This window comes from Zalophus californianus, chromosome 10 (assembly GCF_009762305.2).
Source record: "Zalophus californianus isolate mZalCal1 chromosome 10, mZalCal1.pri.v2, whole genome shotgun sequence".
NCBI lineage: Eukaryota > Metazoa > Chordata > Mammalia > Carnivora > Otariidae > Zalophus > Zalophus californianus.
In genome coordinates this window covers 25,593,826-25,615,262 of record NC_045604.1, presented here as the reverse complement: position 1 = coordinate 25,615,262, position 21,437 = coordinate 25,593,826, and the positions used below count along the sequence as shown (strand labels likewise).

The 21,437-nt window shown below is 54.9% G+C and overlaps 1 protein-coding gene across 2 annotated transcripts; it reads right to left on the bottom strand.

Annotated features, from left to right (window-relative positions):
- Positions 1–1,014: 1,014 nt before the first annotated feature.
- On the bottom strand, positions 1,015–19,437 carry NUAK2 (NUAK family kinase 2). 2 transcript variants are annotated; one of them, XM_027613806.2, is made up of 8 exons: positions 19,052–19,436; positions 9,873–9,993; positions 7,017–7,168; positions 6,588–6,653; positions 4,581–4,700; positions 3,872–4,004; positions 2,640–3,221; positions 1,015–1,569 (listed from the first exon to the last, which is right to left on the bottom strand). In XM_027613806.2, exons 1-8 carry the CDS (start codon positions 19,295–19,297, stop codon positions 1,406–1,408), a joined length of 1,584 nt encoding a protein of 527 aa, XP_027469607.2. In that variant the 5' UTR covers positions 19,298–19,436; the 3' UTR covers positions 1,015–1,405. The 2 variants fall into 2 exon arrangements, with proteins under 2 accessions (XP_027469607.2, XP_027469606.2); XM_027613805.2 differs by having other exon boundaries at positions 1,428–3,221; positions 19,052–19,437.
- Between the last annotated feature and the right edge of the window lie 2,000 nt (positions 19,438–21,437).

Below are 21,437 nucleotides of genomic sequence, written 5' to 3'. Positions count from 1 at the left end.
GCACACAAATAGGGCTTGGCTCCAGAATTGAATGAATAAGGGAGCACAGCCAGCTCCACCACGGAACTCTGCTTCTTGAGGGTAAAGACCCCCCCTCTTTCTCCAGGCCTCCAAGATACCCGACTGCAATACCCCAGGTGGAGCCCATGCAACTTCTTCTTTGTTCTTGCCTCTCGACCCCGTTAGTGGCCCCCTCACTTCTTCCCCCCACGCCGCGACTGTGCCTGCCCCCCAGATGCAGGGAGGAGGAGCGAAGGTCCAGATGCTCTGCCCTGGCAGGTACCGCTGGCTGGCAGGGGGACAGGTGTGCTGCGGAGCTGGCCCGGCCTGGGGATGTCCCGGAGCCGGTGGATGGCAGCCGCGGGGAGGGCGTGAGGGAGGGAGCTCGCTCGAAGCCGGAGCCAGCCGGCTGCCGGCCTGCACTTTGTCCTTACCCTCCCTTTCATCCCGGCCCTCGGAGCCTGGGAGTTTCTCAATGGAGCTGGCGTTTGGGGAATGCTCCGCAGGGGGCTGAGAGGGCTGGCCGACGGGGGGGGGGGGGCATTCCAAGCATTCTTTACTTCCTGGAGGAGGCGGGCGGCGAGGGGCCAGAGGGGTAGCAGCTGCCCAGCACTGGAGGAAAGGGGATTTCTTTGGAGGGAGAGAATAAAGGCGGAGGGGGGGTGGGGTGGTGTCTTCAAGCTGCCGGGCACGGAGAAGGCTGGGGGAGGGGTGGGAGATGCGGGAGGGTGGGGGCGGGGCTGTATAATCCACCAAACCCAACTCCTCCTTTAGTGCCAAACTGGGCACGTCCGTCCAGGGCTCCCCCGCCTGCTTAACGGGCCAGAGCCGCGGAGGGCTGTCTCACGGGAGCCTTTGGGAGCTAAGAGCTGAGCTTTTTGGTGGTTGTGGTTTTTTTTTTTTTTTATGAAGCAGGTGCTCCAGATCCCACCTGTGACAGCCCAGAGGGAGTGTAGGTTAAGAGGAGGCTCAAACCCCTGCGCCCCACGTGCCCCAACAGAACAACAGAGGCTATTTTCCAATCACGGTTCTGGTTTTTAATGGAGTGGTCCCTTCCGGCCACAGAGGAAGGAAGAGGGACCATCGGGTAGACACAGTCAGGAGTCATGGAGCCAGGGAGCCAGAGGCCCTCCTGACAGTGCAGCAGGACATGCGGATTGATTACCCGCCCCCCACCTCCATGATCAGTAGGGAATCATTACAGAAAGATCTCCCTGTTCACAAAACTTAAGACGTCACAGTGGATTTTCCCAGAACACAGTATTCACATTATTGAAAACAGCTTTTTTAAAAGACAGAGAGCTGAACACATAAAAATAAATAAGGGCATTCCAGGGTCCCAAAAGCCCAGAGTAATAAACACATCCATTCTCAGTAGCAGGAGCAGCTTGGAGGCCAGAGATGTTTAGAGTCTTCGAGGTCCAAGGTGGGGTCCAGGGGAATCTGGGCCCCATGAGATGAAATCTAATAGCAGCAGCCTGAGCCCTTTCAAGTCTTCTAGATTCCTAGCAGCAACTCCGACTCCCGGAGGCTTGGGCCAGGTTTGGAGGGTGGGAAAGGGGAGAGAACCTTTGAGGAGATAGAGGTTGTGTTCTCTTACCGCGGAGATAAATCAGGATGGGTACCCCCTAGAAGACCATTCCCAGGACACCCCGGGCACATGAGGGGGTGCCACATTCCAGTTTTAGTGGCAGGTGGGGATGGGACCTGTATGGGGAGAGTTTCCATCCCCACCTTGGCAGGAAGTCACCATGCACAAAACTTACTCAGTGCAAGAAAAGAGACAGGCTCTGAGAGTGCTCTTTCCTGACGCCTGTGGCCCTACGGTGTGAACAGGAAGGGGGCCACCTGGACTGGCCCCACGCCTTCCTCTCCTCGCTCTCTGCTAGCTTCCCCTCTACTAGCTTCCCCTCTACTGTCTTCTCTGTTCCCCAGGGCTGAAGACCTGAACCCTCCCTCGACGTGCTTTACTTGCCCACTTCCCATCTAGCCCTCCCTAGGGCTCAACTGCAAACCACCTCAGCCTTCCTGGCCAGGAGGCTAGTGTTGGGAGTGGGGGACGTGGCAGTGTCCCCTCGGGGTGCAGCCAGCTGCATTTTAGAACCTGCCCAGGGCCGGGCAGTGCCCACCCTCCCCCCCCCACCCTCAGCTGAGCTTGGAGCAGACCCCCAGTGCCTGTCGGTAGGCCTCTGTCACCTCCTGGCAGTCCGTCAGGGAAAAGCAGCTATCCCCCAGGGGGTCCTGCCACCAGCGCCTCAGGCCCCTGCTTCCAGGGCCCTCTGTGGAGGGCTCCTCAAGCCCCATGAGGTTGTCCACAGACACACAGCCCCGCAGCAGGGGCTCGGGGAGCCGTTCAGGCAAGTCCAGCTGGTCGAATGACTCAGAGGACAAGATGCTGTCCTCACTCATAGCCCCTGAGGGGCGGCTGGCCCGGGCCAGAGGGTGAGGGGAGGCCAGTTCGTCCAAGGAGCCGAAGGCGGTGGGGGTTGGAAGCTCCAGAGCCGTGCAGGAGAACTTGCCATTGTGTTTGAGGATGCCTTTGCGATGGAGGGGCAGCCCTGAGGTTTGGGGGGGCTTCTGCTCCTCAGAGCCCCCACCCACAAACACGTCCCCTGCATCCAGGAGCTCCCCAGACTCACTGGGCTCAGGAGAGGAGTAGTAGCCAGATTCCCGCTGCCGTGACTTCTTGAGGATGCCCTTCCTGGGGAGCAGGGGGCCAGCCTGTCCTGCGTCTGCGGGGCCTGGGCTGGGCTCAGGGTCTTCCCTCGCCGCTTCCAAAGAGGGCAGTGCCTTCTTCTTGAGAATGCCCTTGGGCAGCTTGAGGTTGCCCCTGGCAGGGCGAACAGAGGGGTCGTCCGCCAGGTCCCCCTGGAGAGACTGGGCCATGTCGTTCTCCTTACGGGACTTCTTCAGTGAATGCTGGCGCTCCAGGCCTGGGGCAATGCTGCCGCCGCCGCTGCCGCCACCAGGCGCATGCTGCTTGAAGAAGCTGCAGACCTTGGCCCCGTTCTCCAGGAGGGGGCGGGAGGACCGCCGGAGCCAGTCAGCCATGGAGGCCCGGCCAGAGTCGCTGCCAGGGCGCCCTCCGTCGTGCAGAGCTTCCTGCTCCCCCACACGGGTGGCGTAGCCCCAGTTGACCCACCAGTGACTGGCCACATCCTCCAGGGTGGCTCGGCGGGTGGGGTTCACCATTAATAGCCACCGGATCAGACCACAGGCATCTGGAAGACAGAAGACGGGGCTTCAGACTGGCAGCCATGGGAATGGGCACCCTGCAGCCCCCTCTCACTGGTTCACCCTGATCTGCGCTAAGACCGCGCACCCCTGTGTCAGATGCGTCTAGTCCCACCTGGGCGCGCAGATGCCACAGCCCGGCCAGCTCCCCATAGTCTCCAGCTTTCTGGGATTGACTGCCCATTTCTCCTTCCTTCCCTCGGCCCCTCAGGACCAGGGCCTCTTCTTTAGCCTTGCTCTACGTTGGTGTTTCCTCCCGGAAATGCAACCCTGAGGGGAGAGGCTGTGCTCAAGAGTAAACCAAGGTTCTCACACCCTTCTTCCTGCCCTCTCCACCAGACGTGAAAGGACAAAGAGACTTCTAAGGATGAGCCCTAGAGCAGTCGGGAATGAGGTGACTGCAGCAAAGAGGATCCAAGTTAAACCATCAGAAGCACTTTCCAAGTATGAGGCAGCATGCCCATACCGGAGAGAAGGGATGCACTTCCCCTCTGGGAGTTACAGACCCTGGAGGCAGAGAGAAGACAGCAGGTGGGGGGTGGGCCTCTTCACTTCCCTGCTCCTGCCTGGTGCCCACCTCAGGAACAAGGGAAGGACACACGGGGCCTGGAGGACAACACCTGCACCTCTCACTCACCGGAGGGTTTAGGCGGCTCCCGGTAGGACCCGTTGCTGATCTGTCTCACCAGCGTCTTATGGTCCTGCCCGTCAAAGGGCATGGTGCCGTGCACCAGGATGTATAGAAGGACACCCAAGGACCAGCTGTCCACCTAGGGAGCGAGAGACAAAGAGAGAGAGGGTCAGCGAGGATGCCTGAATGCTACCAGCTGGAGGGCATCCAGCAACACCAGAGAAGAAAGGGGTACACGCTGGAGAACTCAGGGGGCCGGGGCATCTGAGGACCACCTCCCTCTGGGACCCAGGAGCAAAGAGGGTGACGCTGTAGAGGGACTGAGGTTCAGGGGAACAGGTGTTGTCCGTCCCCTGCAGGTAGGAGGGGTGGCTGCCAGCGACAGCAGTGCTGAGGTCATCCCTTCTGGGCAGGATGGGGTGGTGATGAGAGAGGCCAGCTCTCAGGGAGCCTAGCCAGGTGCCAGGAAAGAGAACAGCAACTAGGAAGGTGAGGGGGCACAAAACCAGACTGGGGAGTCAGCAGACTTAAGTTCTCGGCCCAGTTTTGCTGCTCCTGCTAGGACCTGACAAGTCCCGACTTTTGTGTGGAGGGTGGGGGTGGAGTTCTGTGCTCTGAAGAGGGGAAGAACTGGAAAGCCAGCCCATCTCTCTCAGAAAATCTAGAGGCACCGTCAGTGGTGGAGGCAGGCTGTGGGTGGAGAGCAGACACTCACCTCCGGGCCCGTGTAGGGCTTCCCGTTGACGATCTCGGGCGAGGCGTACAGGGGGCTCCCACAGAACGTCTGCAGGAACTTGCCGTGGTGGTAGAGGTTGGAGAGCCCGAAGTCCGCGATCTGCAGGAGTGGGTCAAACACAGGCGGGGGTCATGCCAAGGCCTGGCTTGTTCCGTAGCTCTCGGGCCGCCCCTCTGCAGATCCCAGGGAAATCTAGGCCCTCGCAGAGGGAAAGGGGGCCGGGACCCCTGCCCCCCATGGCACAGACAACACAGCTCAGGCCCTGCAAGAGAGCACCTTGCGGAGCTTGTGTCAGTGAGGAATGCCTAGGTGTGTGGAGGCTCCGGGGTCCTCCCCGTTCCCCCGGCCCCTTGGCTGAGATGCCGGACCCCCACTCCAGGGATGCACTCTCCTGCCTATAAACATCCTCCTCACCCGGCAAGCCCACCTTCCCTGAGACCTCCTTTTCCCACAAAGCCCCACCGCTTCCAATGGCTGGCGGTAGTCCCTGCTCCTCAGTCTCCCTCCTCCTATTACCCTGTCAGCATGTTCCCCATGCTCACCTCCTTCTGCCCCTACCCCTCCTGCAGCTCTTAGCACAGGTGTGACCCAAGGATGGGACTCAACCGACACTTAGTGACTGAAGGAAGTGTAGGGAGAGAATCGACTGCTCATGCCAACACCATGGCTCTCCGAAGCCAGCCAGCCCCATTAGTGATTACCGTGCAAGGGTTGGCCGGCCCTTCCTAGCAAAGGGCTCATCTCTGCCCATAGCTGGGCAGGAATGTAGTGGCAGGAACGCGGGGTCACGCCAATATAGCTAAGAAGCAAGGGTGAAGTCAGAACAAAGATCAGGGCTGTGGTTAGAGCCCAAAAGGAAGAATCTTCTTGCAGGACTCCCTGAGCCATCTGATACCAAGGGCTTGAGAGGCCCCAGGCCTATCTTCTCATTCCCCAGAGAGACTTTTTCCCCCAGCTAACCTCAGATAGAAGCAGAGGTCAATGCCCTGCTGCTTCCTGCCTCTTCACCCCCAGCAGAGCGTCATGGGTGCCCAGGGTGGGGAGGGGCTGTTTATGAAACTCTGGCTCCTTCGTTTATGGTTTTATTGGCCTCTTATCAAGCAGTTACCATTTGAAGCCCATAAAGAGGCAGATGATTGGTTCAGATGGAAAGTTCGTGCCTGTCTGGTTATGTGAGTTTCCTGGCTCTGCCTCCCCTCCCCCTGCTTAGCATCAAAGAAAGCCCCACCTGCTCTGGGAATTGGCTGGGTAAGGGGGAATAAACTCAGTGCCAGGGTACTTCAGGGCATGGGTTCAAGGGCCACTGAAGGGAAGGGACTGTGTGTTGGGTTCAGGAAGATTCTGAGGAGTTGTCCTAGTGCAGGGTCGGAGCCCTCCCAGGCACCTGCAGGGGCCAGCTCTTGTCATTTCCCCCTTCTATCCCTGAGATCTGAGTTTATGCCATCAGCACCTCTCGGACCTCAGCTTAACTATTTAGGCGTGGGAATTCAGCAGCTGCAGGAGGCAGAAAGCTGGTGCTGGGGTGCTTGGTCTATGGAGGAAAGTGCCAAAAGGGCTACCGAATGGCAGCAGGTTAATATGTGTGTGTAGGCGTGCAGGCAGGTGGGGAGAACCGAGGCCATGGCCCTCTCTCCCTGCCAGGCCCAAGACCGCATTCAAAAGCTGACCCTAGATCTAGGCTCCTATCAGTCGGTTACATCAAGAGCATTGGCTGGGGAATCAGCAGACCTTGGTTCTAGCCCAGACGCAACCACTCCCTTGCCACGGGACCTTGGGTAAGTCACCCCTTATCTTGAAGCCTCAGGTCTTCATCCATAAAACGAGGTACTGGAAAGGGTAATGGCTGAGTTCCCTACTGGTACCAACATCTAAATCTGAGCTTCTAGAATCCCCTAAGTGCTTAGAGATAGACACTTGACAAGGAAACAGGGCAGAAAGGCTGGGGTGGGGTAGGGGGAGCTGTGGGAAACAAAGAAGTGCGCTCACCTTAATATTTCCATTGGCATCTAAGAGGATGTTCTCCAACTTGAGATCCCGGTGGACAACCCCATTCTGAAAGAGGGAGGGAGGAAAGAGGGTCAGGGGGAGGTCCCCAAGAGGGACAGGAGGACATGAAGGCCTAGTCTGGAAAGTGAGGTCAACACAAAGGGGGCCAAGCTGGGGGAGCGTGGGTAGGCTGGGAGGACCCATCTCATTGGAACAGAGTTGGACGGATCACAGAGCCTTCCACCCCTTGGGGCCACTGAGAGAGAAGCCAACATCCCCAGGCCCCAGAGTCCAGACAGAAGTTTGCCTCTGCCTCGGTCTCCCTGTGGGATCCTGGACGGGTTGTGGCTCTGTCTGGTGCAAGCCAGTCCCAGAGCCCCAGGGACCGCCCCTTGGGACGGGGCACGCGGCGGGGGGGGCGGGGCTCACCTGGTGGCAGTAGTGCACGGCCGAGACGATCTGTCGGAAGAAATGGCGGGCCTCGTGCTCGCTGAGCCGCTGCCGCTCGCTGACGTAGTCGTACAGGTCGCCCCGGCTGGCGTACTCCATGACGATCACAATCTTGCTGCCATTCTCAAACACTGTGGCAGAGCAAGGTGGGACTGTCAGGCCTTTCCAGAGTGTGCTGCCCCCCCACCCCCCGCTGGCCCCAAACCAGACAGGACCTTCCTGCAGTGATATCTGCTCACGGGATGGGACAGGGGCGAGTAAGGGCAGGAACAGGGCTGCTGAAGGAGCCACGAGGTGAGGCCAAGGGAACTGGCTTATGCTCCCTCTCTTTGCAAGTTCAGGCTTTTGAGGATTCTTTCCATTTTTCTATCTATCTATCTATCTATCTATCTATCTATCTATCTATCTATCTATCTATCTATCTACCTACCTACCTACCTACCTACCTACCTATCTACCTAAGAGAGAGAAAGAGCAAGGGGAGGAGCAGAGGGAGACCGACAAGCAGACTCCGTGCTGAGCACAGAGCCTGACACAGGACTCGACCCCATGCCCCTGAGATCATGACCTGAACCAAAATCAAGAGTCTGACGTTTAACCTACTGAGCCACCCAGGCACCCCAGGCTTTTGGGGATTCTTAAAACCAGCCTGCAAATTCCCAGGAAGGCAAGAACATCGAGGGATGAGACTAAGTCATGTCCTCTGGCTCAGAATCTGGTAATTTGTACCTTGGGATGGTGGGCAAATCTCGTCCAGATACATCAGTAAGAATTCAGGTTTGGGGTTTGAATCCTGGCCCCATCACTGACTAGCCGGGTGACCTTGGCAAGTTACTCAACCAGTGTGCCTCAATTTCCTCATCTGAAGAGCGGGATATAATGGTAACCTCACAGGCCTGGGGAAGACATAGAGAGAAGTCAGGGATAGCTCCGGGGCTGGCTGAGCAAGCTAGCATGGGGTCTGACATATGAGCAAGCACACGATAAATGGTGCCTACTGTTATATTTATGATCAGCATCCTCGTGCATAAACTTGAAAAAGAATGCCCATAATAATGTTTGCCTCAAGGATCTGAAGAGGGATAAAGGTACTTGAATGTGGTGTGTAAACTATACAGTACCATGGAAGACTGAGCTGGAGATCTAGTACCCTCAGCATCTTTGACTTCCTGGCAATAAGCCCATCCCGGCTCATGTGCCACTCAGGCTTTGTCCTGGCTCGAGCTGCCCAGAAGTGTAGGGAAGGACTGGTTCATCAAACTGGCTAGGTGTGGTCAGAGCGTGTATGTCTGTGACATTACATCTCTGTGTCAAACGAGTCCTAGGAGTCTGGCTTGCTGAGCCAGCCCCAGAACTACTGCTGTCTAGCCTGGGAGAAGGAGCAGAGAGAGGACGCTTCTGCCTGAGGAATCCCGGGTGCCAGGCGATTGGATACATGGCTGGGAGAACTGTGCTCTTTTCCTCTCCCACACGGGCAAGTGCTCCTGATGCATGGTGGCCCCGTCTCCTGGGGGGTACCCAGGTGAGACCCTACTCCCGTGGTCCTCCAGATGTCTGTAGGGGTGCGTGCCACCTTTGTGCCATGAAACTGGAGGTCAAGAGCTAGCCCCGGTAAATTCTGGAGAGCTGCTATGTTCCTAAAACTGGAGCCTCCCCCGAACCCGTACCTCCTGAAGACGAGGGCAGGCTGGGGATGGATGGGGAGGGGGTGAGCCTGTCACACAGTAACTGTGACACCCCTACCTACAATCGTGGACTCTGAGGGGCAGGAGGATCCACATCCTAAGCTTCAAGACTCAGTTCCCAGAGGTAGCTGGAGGTATGGGTGTAGGGGAGAATTCACGCTTTCTCTCTCTCTCTGCCCAATCACCAAGCTCAAGCTGGCTTAACCAATACTCTGTCATCTACCCACTCTTCCCTTGGGGAAATACAGAGAGCTACAATTAGCCTCCTCACCCACTTGCCTGGGCTCCGTGTGGCTAAGTGGACGTGCCCTTAGTCTTCCTATGGACAGAACCCAGGAAAGCCTTCTCCCTGACTTCCCACCAGGAATATTCAGACAGAGGGCAAAGCTACAGGCCGTCTTCCCTCCCTCCTGCTGCTACTGCTACCCCTGGTTTTCCAGCTCACTGATATTATGGAAAGGCTGGAATCAGGCGTGTGTGGGAGCATGCTCCCCCTCTTTCCCTCGTCACCCTCTCTTGCTCACTTGGTTGTCTGGGTCACAGGGAAGAGAGCAGATGGGGTGGAAAGCCAACACTGATGTCAGAGCAAGAGGAGGCTAAGAAAGATGAGGAAAGGTGGGAGCCAGCCCCATAGCAGGAATGATTCAGAGTCCAGGTCAGACTGTAGGAGGCCTGGCTCTTGGGACGGGTGAAGAATAACCTCCACGCACCTGAGACAGGTACAGGTCTATGTGTGTTCCAGCCTCCCCCAGAATGCTAAGGATCTCACTGGGTTGGGGAGGTAGTGTTCCATTATGGAAAACCTAACAATGACAACAAGAAAGCCTACAGTCTGTTGAGTTCCTCCCATGAGTGAATACTCAGTGACATTTAATTTGATCTTTGCAGCTACCCTGTGATGTAGGTGGGATTGTCCCGTTTTGCAAACGAGGAACTGAGGCCCTACCCAGAGCCTAGTTAAATTAGTTGCCCAAAGTCCTACAGCTGGGTTTCAAATCTACCTTTTGTCCAACTCTAAAGCCTGTGTCTTTTTCACTTCTTTGTATTCTCTGTTCTGACTGCGCGCGCGCGCGCGCACACACACGCACACACACACACACATACACACACACACACAGCACACACAGCTTCGAATGCCCTGCCTCTGTACCTTCATGGATGGCAATGATGTGAGGGTGGTTGAGTGACGACATGATCTCAATCTCTCGCCGAATGTGCATCAGGTCTTGCTCATCTTTGATTTTGTCTTTCCGGATGGACTTGATGGCCACCTGGGAACAGAGAATGCAGGAGACTGAGGAGAAAGGTCTGGCAGGTAAAGGCATCCCTAAGGATACTCTGGGAGCTCTGACCCTGGCCGCCTGCAGCTGTTACAAAGTCCTCAGTGTCGTGCACCCTGAGAAACCATTCCATCCTGCCCCAGGGTAGGTGACAGAGAGGCTGGAGAGCACCTTCTCTGGAGCACCTGGGTTAGGCGCAGACCACACAGCAGGAAGGAGTATGGGCCGGTGACCTTATTCAGAGTCCACAGATGAACAAGGAAGGTACAACCTGCATTCGTAAGGCCGATGCTTTATGACTTACAAAGCAAACTTACCATAGGACACCACGAGGACAAAGGTTGGCCTGGTTTTGCTCAGCACTGGATCCCTGATGCCACACACAGTGCTGGGCACACAGGAGGTGCTGAACGAGCATCTGTTGCATTGTTACTAACACATCGGCCCCTCCAAGCCGTCCTGAGAGGTAGGCCCAGAAAGTTCCATCGCCCTCACCGGTAGGGGAGAAAACTGGGACCCAGGGAGGTTAAAGGACCTGCTCAAGGTCGTGCAGTGACTTACCGGCACAAACAGGAATGAACTTTGAAAACATTATGCTAAGTGAAAGAAGCCAGACACACAAGTACAGATGGATGATTCTTTTTTCCTAAAGATTTTATTTATTTATTAGAGAGAGAGAGGGAGAGAGAGAAGGCAGGGGAGCACGAGGGGGAGGGGCAGAGGGAGAAGCAGACTCCCCGCTGAGCGGGGAGCCCCTGGGATCATGACCTGAGCCACCCAGGTGGCCCTGTTCTCCGTATAGGAGGTAACCAGAATAAGCAAAAGCATGGGGCGGAAAGTAGAACAGCGATTCCCAGGGAGGTGGTGGGGGTGGGAGTGGGGTGGGGGGCGCTATTGTTTCATGGGTACAGAGCTTCTATGGGGGGTGATGAAAAGATCTTGGAAATGGGTAGTGTGGATGTTTGCATGACATTGTGAATGTACCTAATAGGTCACTGAATTGTACCTTTAAAATGCTTAAAATGCTAAATTATGTTATATATATTTTTAACCACAAAAAAAATTATGAACAAAAACCCCACACCAGTCCCCTCAGTCTAGGTAAGGAATGTCCCTCTCTTAGCAACAACCAACCAGACAGTGAGAGTCCCCTGGGCTTTGCTGTCTCCTCGGCAAAGGTGCAAACACCATATAAGGATCTAGCCCGGGGGCTGGCAAGTGCGGTGGGTTCAGGAAGGGCGGGGTGAGGCAACAGGAAATGAAAGAAGTGCCAAGATGCCAGGCCAGCAAGCAGAACTCTTAGAGCCCAGGAGCCCCTCTTTCTCTGCCCTGTCCCACTGAGCAGCCACTGGGGCAGAAAGAGGGTGACAAGAAGCCTTCCCCGCCTGCGGAAAATGCCGCCTGGGGGACAGTCAGGGGACCTGGGGTCACTGTCCCGAGGAGCAAGTCCCACCCCCTCTCAGAGCCTCGGTTGCCTTTTCTGTGCAACAACAGGCCGAGGGAGGCTGAGGTGCTGGGCGGGGTGGGGGTGGGGGTGGGGGTGGGGGTGGGGGTGGGGGTGGGGGTGGGGGTGGGGGCGGGGGCGGGGGGGGGGGTGCCACAGGGCCGGTCAGTTCCTGATGAGTCCCGTCCAAGGACACGAATGGTAAATTCAAGACTTCCTCTTTAGGGGAGGCGGATGCGTTGTGACAAAATCTGAAGGCCCAGACTGAGGGAAACTGCTTCTCATTCCAAGTCCCAGGAGGGTTTGCCTCCCCTCAAGGTTCAGAAGGAGACGGGGGAGAAAGGAAACCACAGCTCCAGGGGAGGGGCCTCTAATCCCCCCTTTCACAAGGCTCTGGAGGCAGACAATGGCTTCCGGCTCGCGGGGACAGCGCCGAGCAGGCCTGCGCTCCCCATCGGACAAGAATGCGGAACAGCCTTAATCCCGTAAGGGGAGCTGCGCACAATGGCCGGCCCGGTCGCCCCGGCAACCGGCCAGGGATGGCGTGCCCTCCGCCCTGCTCCTCCCCTGGAGCTGCATCCTTGAAAGAGGGGAGGCCCAGCTCTTGTGCCCTCCCGGAGCAGGGCAGGGAGGACAATGGCAGCAGGAGGGACCTGTCACCATGGAGCCTGCTCCCCAAGATGTGGGAGAGGCCCACGGTGCAGCTGCAGGGGACGGCGCGGGACGGGGCCGCCTCTCAGGGGCTTTCTTCGGGGACCGCCCCCGCCCCCTGCCCTTGTGCTCCAAACCACCCTGATGAGCTAAGCAGAAAAATCCCTGGCTTAGAATTGGACAGGGGGATGGGGATGGGGAGGAAGGGCCTTGAATCCTCCTCCAACGAGGAGGATTCAACTTGCAGCATCAATCCTGCACACCCCTCTCTCCACACCCCGTTCTCTCCCTGAAGGGGAGATTTTATGGACTCGTTCTTTTCTAAAATTCTTTGTTTTAAAAATCAGACAATAGATAAAGTCCTATGAGCTCTTCAGATAAAGGGCCGTAAACATTGCATTAATAGGTAGTAAAAAAAAAAAAAAAGACCATATATAAATCACATATCTAGATAATAAAACAGAAATAGTTGAGAGCTTAAGATGCACGTGTATGCAAAAACTAGGCATATTACAACTGTGTACACACAAGCCTATACAGCAAGGAGATGAATCATCACAGGCTTAGGGGGAGAGGTCTCACAAAGACGAGGCCTAAAAGAAATGAGGTTCCAAAAAAGAGGGTCTGAGCAGGGCTAGGAGTCCCTGGGTCGGTAGAGAGTATAAATGTTGAACCCCGAGATCCATTTCTTTCAACTATGAAGCCTATGATTCCACGTGAGGATTGTTAATCCTCAGTGAACGGCTCCATCTTCCTGCTAGCTCACGTTCCGGCATCAGGGGGCTAGGTCAAGGAGCCTGCTCCACCCGGACAACTTCCCCACCTCAAGTTACCCACATTAGGTCCGAGGAGACCACAGGGGCTGGCACTTCCTATGAAGGAAACAAGTTATGTCATCAGGCCTCCACTAGTCTCCAAGCAGGTGACATACAAGAAGAACGATGTGTCACAGCCCTGGGGGCGCTGGGCCACTGTTCCCAACCTATTCCTGCCCCACAGGACAGGCCCCTTACCATCTGCTGGCTAGTCTGTCATAGTAGAGGAGATATAGAAACAGCTCAGGCCTAGAAGGTGCTCGGCATACAGAAAGCATTCAACAACTGTTTACTGGTGAACACACATCACAAGTCAGTAGTTATTGGCTAAGTCACTGGCTGGTCCCCTGACTGATGGGATGAACACCCAGATAAGATTTTCTGCCCTTCTTCCCAGGTATGGGTGGAGCCAACTTCAGTTACAGGATGAATTTGAGAGACCTTTGTTCTCATATTCAAGTTAGTTGAGCATCCATTCTCAAAGAATTAAAATATACTAACCAGAGCCAAGGAGGGGAACAATTGCTGAATGGATCTCCCAGAGGTAGGAAGGCCACGCGCCTAGAGACAATCCTGGTTCATCCTGGTATAATTATTAATAGAGCCCTTTTAGGGGCGCCTGGGTGGCTCAGTTCATTTAGCGTCCAACTCTTGATTTTGACTCAGGTCATGATCGCCAAGTTCTGGGATCGAGCCCCGCCTCCGGCTCCGTGTTCACCAGGGAGTCTGCCTGAGATTCTCTCTCCCTCTCCCTCTGCCCCTCCCCCCACTCTTGTGCTCTCTCTCTATCTCTAAAATAAATAAAATCTTAAAAAAAAAAGCTCACCCTAATTTTAAAAAAATAGAACCCCTTTTACTCTCCAAAGTAAAAGTACCCGAGTTAAGGTGATATGTTATATGGCCACCCTACAGTGGGGCAGGACACCCAGGTGCAACAATTATGTGATAATATAAGTGTGAATGCCAGGTCAGTGGAGTGGGGGTCAAGAGCCCAGGTATCTGATTATTATTTGTCCCTATGGAACCATGCAACTCAAGACAAGCCACTTAAATGATGTGGTTAACTGGTGTGGCTAGTTTTAATGTCCTCATCTGAAAAATGAAAGGGCATTTATTCTTCAAACATCTGCTGAACACCTACTATGTGCCTGGTGCTATGCTAGGTGTTGGAGACTTAGACAAAAAATGGGTGGTCCCTGCACCAAGGCCCTCAGTCCCGTGGGAGAACTGGCAACTAAATCTACTGTGATGAATAGGACAGTTGTGGTCCCTGCCTGCCCAGGGGCTTCAGGAGTGCTGATGAGAGCTTTCTTTGCCTGGGGGAGCAGGGAAAACCACCTCTGGGAGAAAACTTCATCTCAGATATTGAAGGATGAGTGGGGTTTGCCAAGCCAAAGGGGGTAGGCTGGGAAGGGGCATATAGGGCATTATAGGCAGAGAGAAAGGTTTGTGCAAAGGCCAGAAAGAAAGGAACCATTCACGAATGTGTATATCAGGACCTCTAAGCTCCCTTCCAAACTCTAGCATTTTCTGCTGAGCTTCTTCAGAAGTGGGTCACTGGCTACTCTGCCAGGAAGGTGCTGGCCAAGGATTGTTGGAATGGGCTTGCTTGGAGACCCTGTGCTATGTCCGTGTTAACCTGCCGGGGCAAAAGTCCTATGGATGCTGGCCCATTTTGCAAAGACAGCAGGACTAATTCCCCCATCCCCTTTTGCAAATGGCAAATGCTGAAGTCCAAAAAGGTCCACTGACTGCCAAGTTTCCCTGACACACCAAGGCAGAATCAGGATGGAACGGTGTTGTCTGCAGAAGCTGCCATCTCAGAAGACGAAAGTTCCTTGCAGGTGCCTTGCCCTGCCTTGGGCTCCGTGCCTCCCACCCCTGGAGAAAGGAAGGCCTCACCCCCTGCCTTGGGCCAGGCTGTGCAGTACCACCAGGCACCCCGTCCCTCTTAGAGATCCACAACCACACCGGGGAGATGGGTGTTGGGGGCTCAATTGGTTAGACGCTGCCTCCCCTGCGGGAACTCAGATCAGGTCTTAGAAAAAGAAGATCTAGAGGTGCTGGTTTCAGGTCCCAGGAGACAGGCTGCAAGCTGGGCATCTCTGGTCATAGCTATCACCAGGAATTGGAGCCAAGATCCTTGATTCCTCTCTGGCCTTTCATGGAGCACCTGCTGTCTGGGAGGCAGGGCAAGGAGCTGGAGGATGACCCATTTAGATAACGGAGGAGAGGTTAGGCTGGCCTGGGCTAGCCTGGGCAAAGTGGGAATGGGTCTGGGGGTGGCTCACCACCAAGCCTGCCAGAGACCCAGGCAGGGAGCAGGAATGGGCTCCGGGAATGAGGGGAACCTGAGCCACCTCCCCTAAGCCCCATGTTGTGCCCGCCCCCTCCTTGCCACTTCCCTGCCCACTCTGCCAGGTTGCTGGGCAAGGCGCTTCCCTGCCCGGTCCTCTTGTGTGGTTTGGCCACAGCCCAAGGACAAGAGTCGCCTGCAGCCGGAGCCTCCCTCCCTGCTGCTGAGCAGGCAGGTGTAGTCAGGGCTGGGAGGGCAGCGTCATGCAGAAGAGGACTTTGGTGGCTGGCCAGGCGGAGCCCTTCTCTGGAGCAGGGGCTGAAGGAGAGACTAGGACTTTGAACAAAGCAAAGACCAAAGTGGTTTGGCTTAGGGAAGCACAGCACAACCCATTCTCTTGCTCAGGGCAGCACAGACCCAGGATGGGTACCCCAGGAGAGAGTCAAAGCCAGCCTTGCTGGGATAAACACTGTATGTGTCAGCTCCTTTGCTGAGCACTTTACCGATATGATCTTATGTCATCCTCTGAGAACCCCAGGAGGTAGGAAGTATTATAATGCCCACTCTACGGTCCGATTCCTTCACTGACAGAGGAGGAAATGGAGATACACAGAGGTCATAGAGCTCGTAAGCAAGAGAGTCTGAACTGGAACACTTACGGTCTGACTCTGAGCTACACAGCCTCCTTGACGAGGTCAAACCCAGGAATGTCGTGTAGTTCACTCATCCAGGATCCCTCAACATAGTCAGCACATGTGGGGGTGGGAGTTCGTTCCCAGGGACTCTTCCCACCCTCAGCACTGCCTGGAGCTCTGGGAAAGGCGGCTTGTGCTCGCTGTTGGAATGACAAAGCACACAGAGGCAAGCCCGGGCTCAGCTCAAGGCCAACTCCCCGTCCAAGACTCAGTATTGGTCATCCATGGCCTGGGGTGGTCAAGTCAGGAGCCTGTGTTGCAGGCATGCCACTAACCAGCCATGGGACAAGTCCCATCCGCTCTCTGGGCCTCAGTTTCCCCATCTGTCGATGAAGGAATCAGACCATCTGGGTCATTTTCAAACGTTTTGACATCCCATGCAGCAGTCCAACATATATAAGACACAGAAGCATCCCTGTCCCAGATCACTATCCACTTGGTCTCCCCTAATGTTCCTCATGGCACCCCTTGGAGAGAAGACAGCCATGCAGATCATCCCAAAGGCTTTGGTGGATTCTACCATTCCAGGGACCCCAGCAGGTGTTTTTCTTTTGGGAGGAGGGGCAGTCAGGGGAGCTGGGAGAGTCACAGGAGGAAGTGTCATTTGGATACCAGGAATGTACTCAGAGATGAGAAGCTCCAGAGCAAATATTTGTTTTTCCTTTGATGCCCTCCTGGAGTAGCCATTCGTCCTGCCCGCTTGCCCCTCCCTTGGGGCAGTCCCATCTGGCCCCTGATAATCTCATCTAGGCAGGATGGGAAAGGGGAAAATGCTAGAAGGGGAGAGAGAATATTGGGATGGGAGCCAGGCAGCAGGCTTTCCTCTGAATCTAGCCCCCACCAACAACCTCAGTTCATTTTGAGGGATGTCATGGGCCATTTTCATGTCCCTCTCCCTCACAGGAGATCCTGAGGCACCAGGTCAGCTCTCTTAAGGGAGGACAGTGAAGAGGCCAGAGTGGGGGTGGGGTGAGGAAGAAGAGTCCTCTCCAGAACGGAGAAGCCATTAGCCCCCAGGCAGCTACTCTCCAAGCAGGACGGAGACCCTGAGGAAGTTCCCTGCAGAAATACAGGGTGGTCTGTGGATCAGGGTGGCCCCATGCCTACTGACCTTAGCTCCCTGCACACAGTGAGAGGCAGGAGGCTGGGGAGTACCTTCTGAATTCTCTCTGTTCTGATGTAATAAGAGCTGGAATCCCTACCTACAGCCACTGAGGTTTGAAAACTGAAAGCTGGTTTATCTCATTCCAGAATCAATGAGATCTCTCTCTCTCTCTCTCTCTCTCTCTCTCTCTCTCTCTCTCACACACACACACACACACACAGTGCTCCAGGTCAAGAGTCTGATGGGATCTCAACTTCAATCTCAATTTCCCAGTTCCTGGGCCACCCCAGGCCCCCAACCCAGTCTGTCCGTCAACAAGAGGCACATGCTGTTTTACAGCTAAGCCCCTGACAAAGCCTGAGCCCAGCAGTCTCAAGCCTGGAGCCTCACTGGGCCCTCACATTTTAGAGAAAGAGAAAGAAAGGAAAGCCAGGAAGTACATGATTGCCCAATAGCTGTAACCTGGCAGCAGGCAACTGGGGACAGTGCCAGGCCTTAGCAGGAAAAACATACTCGGCCCTATTGATGAGGCCATAATCCACTCCCTTTCTCCAGCATCCACTCTCCCTCACCAATGAAATGACTTCTTGAATTTCAAACCAGTTACTGACTGCGAAAGCAAACAATCTGGGAAGGCCACCGGTCCCACAGCCCATGGGGTAAACCAGGGACACACAAATACACACGCATGTCTCATAAACAGCACCCAACGGAATTTTGCAAAACAGTCCCTAGACCACCTGCCCTAAAAAGCTTGTAAAAATGCAGGTTGGGGTGGGGGGCGCCTGGGTGGCTCAGCTGGTTAAGCGTCTGCCTTTGGCTCAGGTCATGATCCCAGGGTCCTGGGATGGAGCCCCGCATGGCATCGGGCTCCCTGCTCAGTGGGGAGCCTGCTTCTCCCTCTCCCTCTGCTGCTCCCCCTGCTTGTGCTCTCTCACTCTTTCTCTTTCAAATAAATAAAATCTTAAAAAAAAAAATGCAGGTTATCTGACCCATCCTAGACTTTGGAATAAAATCCTCTGGATGTGGAACCAGAGAAGAAGTATTTCAAAAGAAGCACCCCAGGTGATTCCTATGCACGTTAAACACATGTTTGTTAACTCACTTTTGGCAAATTTGCTACCCTTTCAGGATTTGCCTTTCCAGATATAAATATCGGTTCTTACTGCAGTTTCTGTGTATCAGGATCAATTTAAATTCACATTTGTCGCTCATTCAATCTTCATAGCAGCTTGGGAGGGAGGCTGTGTTGTTTTTTTTTCAGTTTTGTAGAAGGTGAAACTGAGTATAATGATACAATAAATTGCTCAGTTCTCACAGATTACTACTACTATTACCTATGTCCTCCGACCCCACATTAACTGGACATCTTTCTGAAAAGGCTGAAAACCCAAAGGTATCCTGGGACACAGTAGACTTTGCACCAGAGCCTGGTTTCACATTTCCCAGAATAAAAAATCCATCCTAATGAAACTTGGAGTCAATTTTAGAGCCAGAAAGGACCTAAGTGTCAAGCCCATCTCCACTCCACCCCACCCCAGTGCAGATCTCCATGTAGGCTGGGCTGCCAGATAATAAGAACTGAGTTGAGGAACTGGACCTCACACATTCATCCAAGCACACACTCATTTATCATTTACTAAACTCATACTAAGATCAGGCACCTTCTACTTCCTCTTCCCATTCCACTCTTTTGGATAGTACGCTCCAAGCAAAATTCAACCTAAGTCTCATCTTCTGTAGGGAGTCTTCTCAAGACAGGACACTATGCATCTTTTATGCACCCTGCACCAGCCGTCCGCCTCACTAACTGGGCAGTCATCGTATGCGGGCTAGTGTTGGGCTTCTCAGGTCCCATGCACGCCCCACCCCCGGCCCCCACCGCACACACACGCGCGCGCGCAGACTGAATGCTGGCCCCTCCACCGAGGAGGGCACTAGCCCCCGGCCCGGCCTGCATCCCTCACCGTCCGCGGCCGAGCCCCGCGCCCGCCCCGCGCCCGCCCCGCCCCGAGCAGCGCAGCGAGAGGGAATCGCACTTACCAAGCGCCCCGAGCTCTCCCGCGCCTTCTTCACCTTCCCGTAGGTGCCCTTGCCCAGGGTCTCGAGGAACTCGTAGCGGTGGCGCAGGTTGTGCTTGTGGTGGTGCCGCTTCACCGCCTGCTTCTTCATCTGGGGCTTGGGCGACTTGATGAGCCCGTCTGTCAGGGGCCGGGCAAGCTCGGCGGTCAGGGCGGGGGCGGCCGAGGGAGCCGGGCCGGGGCGCCGGGGGAAAGCCAACGGCTCCATGGCGGGCAGGAGGCGAGCGAGGGCGGAGGGGGAGCCGGCTGCGCGGGGAGAGCAGAGCTAGAGCCGGGGGTACACGACCCGCGCCCGGGCGGGGAACCCGCAGCTGCACAACAGCGCGCGGCAAGTCGCCCCGTTCCAAGTTGTTATAAACGTTCGGAGCCCGAGGCCCTGGCCACGCCCCCCCGCGCCCATTGGTCTGCTCGCCGGCACGGCCGGCAGGGCCGCCCGCATTGGCTCGCCCGGGCCTCCGGCCCCGAACCTCCCCCCGCCCCCCGCCCCGCGCCAGCCGAGTCTGGGAAAGGTGTCAAAGGAGCCCCGCCCACCTGGGCCCCAGAGGGACAGGCTCCGGGGAATAGGAGACATCAGAGGAGGCTGCTTGGCTGGTCGGTACTGCCGGGGTCTGGAACCTTTGAGGGGCCCTGGAACTGCCTTTGCCTCTGAGCGGCACTCTGTCCTGGTTAGAGCCACCTGTCGTCCTCCTATTGTAGTGTTTTCTCTGTTATCGAGGGGGCAATCTGACAGTACTAGAGGTCGCCGAAGTGTTTTCTCCATCCCGTCTAATTTGCATCTCCCAAGCCAAAATCTGTGAAGTCACTTGACCATTTCTTTCAGACCATAAGGGGGAAAAGGGAAATGGAGTGGGATGCAGGCAGACCCCAGTGAAGTGGGAGGGCTAGTGGAGAGCTGTTCCAGGGTTCTGAGTTCACCTGTCTTCAGTTAGTTAAACCTTCACTGGATCCCAGAAATGTGGTTCTGGAAAGTTCTTACCTCTTCATCAAAGAAGGCTTGTAGGGTTGAGTGGCTCCCTCAAGATGTCGTGGAATTTGCGAAGTGTTGGAAGGAGGTGGAGCAAGGCAAAGGGGAACATTCATTCATTTAAAAATGCTTTACACTCTGATTATTTAACTTCTGTTCCCTAAATCTGTATATAGCTGCCCACTCATAAGTTTTCCTCTCTGACAGCCAGGAGGACTGGTGTTAAGTCATGAGATTTGGCTTGGTATTTAAGGCCTAGAGCACTGGGTCTAGAATCCCCATTCTGAGTGTCATCTAGAATCCCCATTCTGAGTGTCATTTAGAATGAAATGAGAATATCCATAGGTTCTCCTTCTTCTAAGTGTAATAGGGAGAAAGAGACATTTCCCCTTGAGTCTTCATGCTAACCCAGTTTTTTGAAGTGGGTCTTATTTTGCCAAAAGCCACATAGCCATATAGAGAAACTGGCAGAGCTGGGATTCAGACACCCCCCCCCCAGGAGGATTGTGTCTCCAGCTGTGTATTCAGGGCATGCTGAAGATCAAGAAGGACTACATCCCCAGTGACTGGATTTCGTGTTTAGTGTCTGCCCACTTTCCTACTTCTACTGATTCTTTGATCCTTTCTAGTGTGAGTTAGGGGTGGAGAATGCTTCCTTTGTAGCAGGAGAGGATCCACTTAGGTAGAAAACCAACCTCCCTTCCCCAATTTGGTATTCTTCCCTCTACCAGCCTCCTTCTTGCTCTGAGTCATCTGCCAAAATAGAATGAGGCCCGGGTAATAGTCCCCCTGACCTCCTGTTTCCTTTCTCCCCTGAGATCTGCATCCATCCTGGGGGCCCAGCTAGCCGGGGCCATCCAGATGGATTAGGATTCTTAAGAGGAAGCATGGGTAGTATTAGAGCAAGCACAGGGTCCTGAGCTCTAGTCCTGCTGACACCAACCAGTTCTGTGGCCTTTTACCAATCACTTACTCATTCTATACATACTGGTGCTGGCTAGGCGCTGGGCCTCTGGATATACATGATGGTGACAAGATGGACATGGTCTCTGCCCTTAGAGAAGTCACAGTCTAGTGAGAAATAAACAAGCAAATCCTGGACAGAGGAAGATGTGCTCAAGATGGGAGAACAGAATGCCCTTGCGGTGTATAACAGGAGGGAGTCCTTAGCCCTAATAGGAGAAGGTTGGTCAGGGGAAGCTTCCAGCAGACAGGGCCCTTTAAGCTGAGACTTGAAGGATGGGAGACAATTAGCCAGATGAATCAACACCCCTTCATAAATAAGATGAAAGAATTATATGGATGAGCCTAAGATTCCCTTTCAAGCTTAATCTAGACTCCTATAAATTCTTTCAGATATCCCCAATATCGCTACTGCAATGTT